At 33.2% G+C, this 12,385-nt stretch overlaps 2 protein-coding genes across 2 annotated transcripts in view; one reads left to right on the plus strand and one right to left on the minus strand.

Moving 5' to 3' along the window:
* LOC106126513 (von Willebrand factor) overlaps positions 1-10,436 on the minus strand; it is a 46,958-nt gene extending 36,522 nt beyond the window's left edge. Inside the window, exon 1 of the mRNA XM_013324224.1 lies at positions 10,357-10,436. Coding sequence (XP_013179678.1) covers positions 10,357-10,436 — 80 coding nt within the window. The remainder of the gene's footprint in view (positions 1-10,356) is intronic.
* LOC106126783 (protein Dok-7) overlaps positions 10,411-12,385 on the plus strand; it is a 132,790-nt gene continuing 130,815 nt past the window's right edge. The window contains exon 1 of the mRNA XM_013324637.1: positions 10,411-10,634. The gene's annotated coding sequence lies outside the window, so the exon portion shown is untranslated. The remainder of the gene's footprint in view (positions 10,635-12,385) is intronic.

Genomic DNA, 12,385 nt, shown 5'->3' on the forward strand with positions numbered 1-12,385 from the left:
TCTCACCCCACGCGTCAGCTGTGACCGCACGTGCCGGAATCGAACCCCTCGCCTCGCCCGTCGCCTGCCGCACGACCCACTGCGCTTGTTAATATACTGCGTTACGGACATTTAATCAGAACCTATTTACATATATATCGTTAATATTAATGACACATAATATGTATGTTTGTATGTATTTATCTTAGGATGCGAGTGGATGAATTGTAAACATAAAGTTCATAGGAAAGTTTATTCTAATTACCGTAAGTAAGGTAAAGTATTATCCGTCGCACGCGACTCTGCTCGCGAGGAATTAAGAAAGACTTAATTAGTAGCCTATGTGTTCTTCCAGGCTTTGTTCTACATCTATGCCAAATTTCAGTGAGATCCATGGAGCCGTTCTCATACCTACTAACAAACATCGTTATATCCATCCAAACATTCGCATTTATAAGTAAGATATAAAGGCTACTGTTTGATAGATTCTTTGCGAGTAGATTGCTAAAATACTTTGTTACATTTTCTTCGAATTATTCTTGACAAGTATGGAAGTTAACGTCGTATTTTAGGAATAATTTTTGATGAACCAAAATAGTGCAATGTTGGTAGGAAATTATTACTAGGTATAAATTTTTGCTTGTTTTAAAACAACTGTAAATAACAATAACTTTTTTCTAAAGTTGTTTCAATGGAAACCTACGCGATAATAAAGTGTATTCGTCACATACATTACCGAAATTACATTTGCTTAATGCGTTCCTTTGTGTACACACGACGCCGCTCCGCTGCGGGACGGAATGTATTCTGTATTCTGATCCTTGGACATGAACGATATTAATATGAGAGAGACAGATCGATACTGCAGTTGCATGGAAAATAGCGCTATCGCACGCGGCCATCGATTCAAACTTTGATAAAGTTACATGGAAACGCGTATGGATTATTGATTAGGGTGACCATGATAGTGTCAAAATATTACTTATTTTTTACCATTTTGAACAGACGTTACATTCACATGTAACTCTCTGTCTAGGAAGAAATGGATGGCTTGTGTAAAAAATGTTGATCAATGTAAAGATGAAAACATAAAGACTGGAATATACATGTATATATATTAATAAAATTGGAGTCTGTATATAATAAAAAAAATCACATTTCGTAAACATGATATATTGGAGTTGCTGATAAAAAAATACAAATTTTTAATATTGTTGTATATCTGTCCTAAAGGCCGCGTTTGTTCCAGGTAATCTGCGGAACGGATGATACGATTATGACAGGACTCAGACTGGAAGGTAGCTGATATACGCGGCCATATTAGATGACTTAGACAACTTTTTTAATTCATTCAACATGGAGATGATGATTGACATGAGTAATACTTTTAATCGTTACATCAAATATAAATCTAATTAAATATATTATGTAAAAACTTTACGGTCGTGTGGTCACCCTGTATATATTTCTAATGCTAACATATTCTCAACACGGGGTCGGGGCGCGGGCAGCATGCAACACGTGGACATTACTTGATCGACGATAAACCCACTGCGGTCCTTTAATTAACCAACATTTAACTAAGTATTCACACTATTCAAGGTGTTAAATTACTGGCATGATGTAAACGGACCTTTAAAGAAAAAAATCGTATTCATGTATTTGAAAAGTAGGGTTTTAATTTACATTTATTAGTAGTCTTGTTATCTCATTTTTATTAAAGAGGATGAAAGGGATGGATATACTATCATACTAGTTTCTGCAGAGGAAATTCTCTGTTTCAATTTAATATCACAAACTAAATTGAATATAACGATGCTTATTTGTATCAGAATTAATTCACACGACAGTATTATCAATTCCCTCTAAGAGGTGCTAATCCCTTTGTATTCACTTACCCCGCGGAGGAGACGGAGGAGGGAATGTAAGATGAAGCATTAACACCCCGACAAATGACAAGACTGCAGCACGCAAACATGATAAGCAGAGTTAATGCATTTTGTAAACATAAGCATAACGTAAAATGTCATAATTAAATATGAAAAAAATTAAGACAAGTAATTGTCAACATACTTTTACAAACAGAAAATCTACTAAACAAATATAAAGCCAATTTTATCTACGTAATACAATTTTAGTATTGTAGATTGACGGTACCAGAGACGGGGTTAGAAAAGCTACCTAATAGTAACACAGGTTCCACCTTCCTCAGATCCCATATCCCCAAGAATATGTAAATTTTTGAAGAACAATGAATATTTTGTTTTTAGCATGCGGAGATATTTGACAATATTTTTATTAATTAAGATGCAAACAAATTAAGCGTGTAACTACAATATGGCGTAAAAACATTATATCGTATCAGAAAATAATGACATATATCAACGTCACATCGAGTGACATACAAACAAGCAAACAAGGCGTGTTGCCGGCACGTGGCATTTCTTTGTGCCCACCCCTTATTGTGCCGGCGTGAGGGCGCACGATTAATTTCTAATACTCTATTGAACTATTTTCATTGTGAGAACTTTATATTGATTTGTGTAGAACATTAGTAAAGGACCAGTATTATATATATTTTTTTAATTGACGTACAAATCGAAATTTCATTATTTTACCTTTTTTTTTCTTTATATTAAAACTTTTTTTCTTATTCTAGTAAGAAAGATCTGCGTCATGACTTGACCATCACAAAAAGCGATTAGTTATCGAATCTTTTTCTACATCTATGTATTGATTTCTTATTTAAAAATTAAATTAAAAAAAAAGTCATTAAAAGAACTTAGTTCTATAATTTATCTATTAAATTGTACTTTATTTATACGTGCAAATAAAAGCGCAAGTTTTGATGCAAAGATGTTTCTTACTATGTATATCTAAAACGGCTTAACGGATTTCGTTAAAAGGCACTAATGCAGAACATAATATCAAAGAACACATAGACTAATCACTAAGTTTATTTTAATTTCACGCGGAAGAAGTCGCAAACAAAAGCTATATTTAATAAAATATTTGCAATTTTTTTTTCCTTCTATTAAATTATTCAAACTTTCGTGAGACATTATAATAAACTTATATAAAAACGGCTAAACACTCACGTATATTCGTGATATACGTGAGTGTTAAGTCTTTTTCATATAAGTTTTTTTTCCTTCTGTTGATCCATTAAGAAGTTTAAATGACTACAATCATTATCATTCATTAAACATATCCAATTATTTCTAAATTTAATCCCAAAACAAACGTCTTTGTCTAATGGTTGTTCTAAATACAGTATTGACTTGGTTAGCTAATGCGTCCACATGACGATTGTCTCGAGTTATTTTTGTTCTCGGTTGTATATGCGTGCACCTCCCTTGCACGTTTACAACACGTAAATAATGGATAATGGAAGCAATTGAATTTAATCTTTATGGTAATTATGTGCGGGATAAAAATAGATCAGTTTATTAACTATTTGATAAAATAAACGTATTGTAATAAAGGGTAACTGCTGTTGGAATCACAATCCGGTAACAATAAAGAAGTATCAGCCCGAGCCGAAGCTCCTGAGTCCTCAAGTCTTCCTACTCTTAAACGAGGTTCAGGCTAAGCGCCTCCAGCGCTCGACCACCTCAAGCCCGGTGAAGCTGTAAATGCCTCTTCAAGGCAAATAGTGACTACTCAGTCACAAAAAAATGCTGTTGGAAAAAAAAAAGAAAAGGTACCAAAATAAGACTGATGAGATGCCAAATAAATAAGGACGCAAAGATATTTTGGATTTATCATTTTAACAGAAATGAATGAATAATGTGGGCCAGGACTTTCAAAAATGTTTTATAACATCTACCGCCTTTAAAAAGGTTTTAAAAACAATAAAGATCCTTTTTTAATCGACTTTAAAAAATAGGAGGTTTTCAATTCGTCTGTATGTTTTTTATTCTATCTGTACGCCAACCAAATACATCCTTACCCTATTTTTTCAAACACAAACCTCGCCATATGTTGCGCGTGCTACAAACAATATTTCACACTGCAGGCCAGATCGGCCTTGTAATTAGGGTCCCGAGTTGTCCGCACCAATTTATTTAAGGGTCTGAAGACCCACCTGGGGTACCATTTGATAAATCACCTTAACTATAATTAGGTCTAATGAATAAGTAAATGAACCCATAGACTTATTATGGATTGCCTTTATATTTACTAATATTATAAATGCAAATGTTTGGATGGATGGAAAGGTAGATGGGTGGGTGCATAATCTGTAGAAAAGATAACGATTTTAGATTTATATAAATAAAACAGAGAAATGTGTGTTAAAATACATTTCTATTTAATTAGGAGCTGTTATTTCGATTATTACCTATCGCTTCTTTTTTAAAAGCTTCTAAATTACGAATGAAAAATGAGCTCAAAGTATTAATTATGATAAGTATTTTCTCAATTCATTTAAATCAAAGTGAAGCTTTCATAAATAATTTTCAGTATTTATAAAAGAAATATAAAGTCATTAGCAAAGATTAAAAAAAATAATCATCTCACTGTAATCACGAAGTTATAAACATTAATCTACAATAAAAGTTTTAATTTTTAACGTTATAGTAAATCCAGAAAACTGCAGTTAAAATCCCGTCAAGCTTTTAATAAGTTATTATTGGTAATTGAATTACGGCACCAACAACCAACAAACGGGAGCACCAACAGTTTGTCGGCAATTTCATTAAGCAAGTTCACTAACAAGTTACCCCCAATTTCATTAAGCAATAGTACTGAAGTGACCTCGGCGATGCGGTTATTTAATGCATTTCCAGCGCAAAACAATTCTTTTGTTTTAAACTTAATTTAACAACTCCACTTGCATTTTTATAAAATCTGGCTAGCGCCTGCATCTCTTAACGGGGAACGAGATTAAGAAATAGATAGCTGATACTCAGAACTATTGAATATGCATATAAAATTAGATAAAAATCAAGCTGTTTCGGAGAAATATGGGAACTAACATTGTGACACGACAATTTTATTTATAAAGTTATCCTTAGTAACTTTTGCCCGAAACTCCGTTCGCACGGAATTAAAAAATATTAAGTAGCCTACGTTTTCTTCTAGACCTTGTTCTACATCTGTGGCAAATCACATCAAGAACCTTTGAGTCGTTGCGGAGATACCATCTAACAAACATCCACTAATCCAAACACGGCTAAACACGCACGTATATTCGTCCGGTGGCGGCTCAGAGTGAGCGACGGGCCGCGTCCGCGAAATAATACCAGTACCACTCATCCTGATGAAGGGCCCCCGATGGGCTCGAAACTAGTCGGTCCCGCCACCGGACGAATATACATAAGTGTTTAGCCGTGTTTATATATCAGTTTAGTATAATGTCTCACGAAAGTTTGAATAATTTAATCCTTTAATCCATCCTAACATTAGTAAGATATAACCTTATTTCCTTTAGACGATTTGCACTAAATTGAAAATTTAGTTTTGTGATTTAAATTAAAAAAAAACTAAGTATTTATCTCTAATTATAACAGTATAAGCATTAAAATTTTCTATGTCCGCCACAACTGGCAAGAAGCTTAATTATCTTAGTACAAAACTAAAAAGGTATCAGAAAAAAATGGCGATATCGACTGCAACTGAATACTGAACAAACAGTAATAGAAAGTACGAGGCATCCTGTTTATATTTATGGAAATAAATTAGATGCTATAAAAGTCATAGACAGACCAAAAATCAAAGTAGTAGTATAAACAAATAAAAAATTGAATGTAATAAAATGGAAGAGATTTTTTCATGCCATTAAGTAAATCTTAGCATAGGAAAATTTAAACTTAAAGCAATATTTGAAGTAACCACGACCACGAATTGTCAGGTACATTAATCGACAGATCAGATTTGTATAAAGGTGGGTCTGTTCTATATATTTACAAATAGACTGATTGTTGCGGCTCTATCTAAAATTTCTTAATTCTATGTTTAATGCGCCAATGTCCGCTACATTGATGCTAAGCCCTCGAGCGCAGTACGCACTTGATGTAAGCTACTGTTCAATGCAATTTTTATCATATCTACTCTAATTAGGTAATTACAGCAATTTATGTGATATTAATTTGTTTGTTAATCTTACAATTAAGTTATCAAAGTTATATAGAAGAGTTACACATCTACTGAACTTTACTAAGAAAAATACTTACGTCGTTTTTATATCGTTTTAATACTAATGTGTAAGAATACATCTATACAAACAACGTTAACTTACTAATATTATGAATGTTTAGATGTATGGATGGATGTTTCTTAGAAGATATCACCAGAATAGCTGCACGGATCTTGCTGAAATTTGACATAGGTGTAGAACATAATCTAAGGAAGCACACTATTAAGTGTTTTTATTCCGCGCGGACAGAGTCGCGGGCAGCTAGTGTAACATAAAGCTTTTCTTAAATCTTTACCTTACTCTTTGAAAGCGTACGCAATCAAGAGATTTTTCTTTTTAGAAAAAGCTTCGATACTTGCTTTTGGTTTGTTTCGGAATGGCTTCCTTCGGGCAAGTTGCGTCCGCTTCGGGTCACGAGTAATTTATGAACAAAGTGCCGTTTATTGCGCAACTTTTCCTTTTTTCCTTTACCGTGCCACCGCTGTTTATTTTGTGTTCTACGAATGTTGCCCACTTAAGTTACGAATAAAACATAAGTTTCTCAGTCATGACGTTACGTAGGAAATGTTTTTTTTTCTGTATCTTTACATACAATAAAACAATCCAGTAATATATATGCGTAGAAAATGATTCATAAATTTATGCATACTAAAAGAAAATGGAAAAATAATCTGTATAAATGGAATAATATTCGACATCTTTTAAGAATTAATTATTGTTTTTTTTTATTATAAAACAATGAGAAAAGTGTGGTCACTTTCAGAGATAACAAACCTTTTAATCTATGCCTTCAAAGATTAAGTAGCCACCTATCAAAGAGTAGTAAATCTATCGACTTCTTTTATTCGTAGTTTCGTTAAAAACACCTTGGTTCTCCATCACACCTGGTGAGTGAAACAATGACGCCATTTACGTCACCTAATGCATTCGCAGCGCACTCTGGGAGCGAACGCTAAAACCTGACGCCTCTCAGAGTCAAGTAACGCTCAAAAGCCGAAGCAAAAAGCTCACCACTATACGGTGCGTTAGGCAGTGTCTATATTCATAGGAGGTAGCGATTTATTGTTATTAATTTTGTTGGTTTTCGCAATACAGTAAATGTTAGTGAAAACGCTGAATTGTAAAATGTTAACTATCTTTTCATTGAACACTAACTTTTGCCCGCGAATCCATCCGCGCAGGATTACAAAAAAAAGACTGTTTTACATCTCAAATTTTATTAAGATCAATTGAGCCTTTCTAGAGATACCTTTTAACAAAAAGTCTTCCATCTAAACTTTCACACTTATATTATTGGTAAGATACCTGATGCCCAGAAATAACTGTCAACTAATAAAACGCTGCCGCTTATCGTTTGCATCCATCACGAAAACTGAATTCAGAAAACTCAAGTGGGCAGGTCTTTGTTATAGCAAGGCAGGCGCCTTTGACGTTAGTTGGACATTGTTCTTTTGAGCTCAACAAAACGCTGTTTAAGAGAATTAGCGATGTTGCCTATTAAGAACCCTACATAAATGCTGCTAAAAGGAAGAGCGTGTACTAACGAAACATGTGGCAAAGCCTGGTTTATAAATATTTTTTTTTAAATGGCAAAATCATATTATTTGTTAAAGTATCTCCTTTACTATATAATTTTCTAGATTACCTTTGCCGTGAAAACGAAAAAAAGCACCTCACAAGATAGGCCAACATTTGATAATTACAAATTTTAGAGACCGTGGGATTTTTTTTCAAAACATTTCCAATAAACAACTGTAATGTCCATCATCAATAAATAATACGATTTTTTAAAATTAAGTACATTGTTTTGGTGTCGATGTGCAGTTACTGTATAATTATTTTCATAGTTTCAAACAAGCAAAGACGAAAATTTGCTTGCATTTTAAAATTCACGCGCGACAAAACTAAGCTGACATTTAAGTGTTTTACGCTTTCAATGCGGATTTCCCAACGAAAAATTGTACGCGCCGCATGTAGGTTAACCATTATTCATGGAAAGTGCGGGAATCTCGGTTAATTGGTGGCATTTTTAACGAAGACAAAAACCTTCCTCGTAAAGCGAATGCGTATTGTTTAAAGAGAAACTGGGAGTTAGAAAGAGATAAAAAATACACGAGTCCTCATGTTTTCCAGGTAAAGTAGACCGCATTTCAGTAAACAGGTTTTATCAACAGAGATAGAACTGTCATTGCAATGAGGACATGACTTGTAGAATTTTAGTATAAGGGCAAAAAGTTACCAGTAAGTTTTAAAGGAAAAGATGGCATGTAACATGGGAGGTAGGAGCAATTGAGTAGTACTATTATAAAGTTAAATTGCCGATTGCGTGAAGGCAACATAATCAGAACACAAAACGCAACGAGGTCTTGCAATTGAGGTAACCATTGGTTCGTGCAGGGATAATACTAATTTTGAATATATTTTTTATAATTGTGGATTTTCCTTACAATATAGATACAGGGTGCACCCTAGCGACAGGTCAGAGCAACCATAACCGGTAGATAAAGGGCATCCTCGAGCCACACTCGAGAGCAAAGCGGCCGCGAAATAAAAACTCACCGAGAAAGTTTTTCCCGCGTTTCCGCAAGCCCTTGCCGCCCTTTTTTAAAAAAAAATATTTCTTGGCCATTTTTTCAGACACGTCTTGAGTAGAAGAATTACGTACGTTACGCGGGGCTCTTACTTTTTTACTTGTAATTTAAGTTTTTCTCACTATATAGAATAGTGTTGTTATTTCGCGCTGAATTGTTAGTTTTATTATAATAAAGGTACGCTATTAATTAATAAATAGATGTAACAAGTTGTAGACATTATTAGTAAGAATCCTTTGGCGTGAATGGCGCGCTTTCGTTACAAAGTCAAGTGTCACATTGATTAGTGACGTTGACATTTGAATAAGGCTAGTGTTGCGCCCATACACCGGCACAGTGTCGGATTTTCTTCCTAACACAAGGTATATATAACGTAACAGTCTACTCTAATAAATAATTTAAACATTAATTGACAAACAACATGAGAATTTCAAGTAATATGCTAGTATACATACTCCATAGAAAATATTAAGATTCGTCTCGGCGACTACGTAAATCTTTTCATTTTTCTCGTTTTTACTTCTCGCGTGCTACGTAGGTTTTTCTCTAGTCACGTGTCCTCAATTTGTCAATCATGACGTCATCGTATTTCGCCATTCAACGCACATACGATTTTTATATGTAGATATTGACAAATAGCAATGTTTATTTAATGATGGTAATATTCTCATTTCAAAATTATATAGAAATATTTAAAAAATGAATTCAACATAAAATCGGCAAAAAGAACTAAGCAACTTATGTGAAATCTAGTTATGTCCTAAAACCTAATTATCTTTTAAAATTAAAAATAAACTAAATACGTTTTTTTCCTGTAGTATGAATAATACTAAGAAGTCAGTAATGCCGTACTTATATTGACAGTTTCTTCAATATGTAACTGTGCCACGGAGAAGTCCATTTAATTTACATTTTTTTAATAAAAGAGGTAAGTAATGTGCCAAGAAAAAGAGCGACAAAACACAAAATTTATGCAGCTATCGGTGTTTTGACCTCATTTTACTTATTTGTAAGGCAAACTGGCAATAGGATCGCTACAGCGGGCAACACTGATTGCTTAATAACATTATATTCCCATTTAATTGTGATATTAATCGAGGGTGCATTATAAAAGCATGACACAGTATTGAATTATTCACAAGCCCTATGAAAAAAATATTGATTTACAATGCAAATGTAGTCCTTCAAGTTGGTGTCATATTAAAGAAATAAACAATTAAGTTTTTTTTTAGTTTTGATATTAATAAGAATATACAAGTAATAAAATCAAATGTAAGCGAAATCAAACGGTTAGTTTTAAAAAGTATTAATTGTCTATACAATAAAAGAAATTCTAATTCAAAACATTTTTTTTAAAGAATAGCTACCCAAAAAGTTTTATTGTTTCAAACATTTACTTAACGGTCATTAAAGCATCGAGTGCTGGAATAAACAAAGAGACCACTCCACTATACTTTGAAGTTATTTTAAAAACAAATTTAAAACACGTGGCTGTTAACAAAAACGCGCCAACTCTCAATTTGTGCAATCGTCGCACTAAACAAAATGCGTGGCCATGTGGTCATTCTCGGTCACGGCGGCGCGATTCCGCTAACTCCATTCTTCAATTTTACACCTCTCTTTCTCACTTATAGCTTTTGGTATTACCTCGTTTTAGATATTTTTCTCGCTCTCGCACGCCCGTCAGTTTTAGACAGACGCTCTTGTGAGGTGGTTGTGTCGCGCATTGTCTGAAGTCGCGTGATAACTTTCGTGAAAAAAAAAACATTGTTATATTTAATAATTTTCGCGAGTGCTGTGTAAGTGTTTTGTGTTCACAACAGTTGATTTTTATTGTGTAAAAGATGGTTATTGTTTTTTTTTAAGTGAATTTTTTGGAATGTTTGTAACTCAGGTAGTGTAACGACAAGTGAGCGGTTTTTACGGTCAGTATTATTCTTATCAACTCGCGAGTTTTAGATGTTTTGGATTGGTTTTTGATTGCATTATAATCACGATTTCATTCAGAAAGTAGTGTTTTGTACATGTTTTTTATATTGAAACTGGGTATGGCAAATACACCCGCATCGTTTCAATACTTTACAAGGATATTGACGATTGTGTTAACGGACATTTGTGTAAATAGTCGACACGTGTGAGGTAGCCTTTAGAGAACAACGTTGAATTGCTTTTTACTATAATAAATATTTTTAACTACGTAATTTTAATTAATCATACTAATCACGTACAGTTAAGATTGTTTATGCTATCAATTTATTAATTATTGTTTGACGTAGAAATATTATCTTTAATTATTTAATCTGCATTTTGCTGATAAGATAATTTTTAAAGGGATTTTTTGTGAAAGTTTGGATGTTAACAAAGATAAAAGGTACTTAATTATACTGATATCTACGATATTTATTGATCTGTTGTTAAATATTACATACAATAGGTCCGTCCTGTCTTCGCTCGAGTTTAGGTATGTTACTCAAATAGGTTCAGTAGTTTTTGAGTTTATACGTTACAAACATACTATAGTACAAATATTTTTCAACGTGGTCTGTCACTAATTCATGATGCATAATATGATGAAACTTATTTGGTAAGAAAATGTAAAGAAATTCGTTTACCTTCAACCTTGTACACATGCAGTAACAATATGACAATTTTTTCTGATGTTATTTAGCCTTTTGTTATAATCTATGGTTAACAATATACCTTTTATTCCGCCATTCTATAATTTTATAGCAATCCTTGCGTCATTTGAAAGGCGAATTATAAAGATCAATTATAGTGAAAGACATGAAGCTAGTCTCACGGCTGGCCTTTACGATCACGGATATTCAGCACCGAGTCGATCACGACTTATTTCCATGCCCGGATTTGAATGCCGATTTTCAATTTATCGATACTAAAGCGGGGAACTTTATCGTGTATGCTTTACGATTTGATATCAACTAGTGATGTGACGTCAAAATTGTGTTCGATACTTTTTCTTCTTTTTTTATTACCAGCCAGTGTCAAAGAGAGAAAAACTTTGAAATTACCAAATATTCGATGTTGTTACAAAAAAATATTACGTAATAATTATTTTTAGTAATAACTTTGTCGTCAGTTATTTTGTTCCTCCATTTACCTACATTTTGTGTAACGAAATGTTAACGTAGAAAACATTAAACAATGTGTTATGTAATTATATAGAAATAAAATAAAACAGTAAATTTTACAATTTCGAAAACTTCAATCGTATTTCGGAACGAATCGCTCAACGTGTTGAAATTATGTAATAAAACGATTTAAATATTAAGAAAAGATCAATTTGTAACATTTAAATTGGTTACCTTCACACGTATTTAAAAGCATAAAAAAAAACTTTTGTTATTGTTACTTCGATATTTGAAATTTAGTATTTATTGCCGCAAAACTGAACCTAACCTTAACCTATTGTGGACTTGGTTTACAAGTAACCAATTAGAAACCGGACTTAAAGCGCGAAATTTAGTCTGTATGTTTCCACTGCACCGAGACAAGTGTCAATAGTTTTTTCTTACATTTTCTATGATAATAACAAACACAACAATGTTTCAATGCTTGTAGCTCGTCATTTGAAACCAATAGTGTGCAGCAAACTCTAATATTATATTATCGTTTAATTTTCAAGTCTCGCGTGTTACGTTACGCTTTGGTAATGTCT

This window comes from Papilio xuthus, unplaced genomic scaffold (assembly GCF_000836235.2).
Source record: "Papilio xuthus unplaced genomic scaffold, Pxut_1.1 DF824992.1, whole genome shotgun sequence".
Classification (NCBI taxonomy): Eukaryota; Metazoa; Arthropoda; class Insecta; order Lepidoptera; family Papilionidae; genus Papilio; species Papilio xuthus.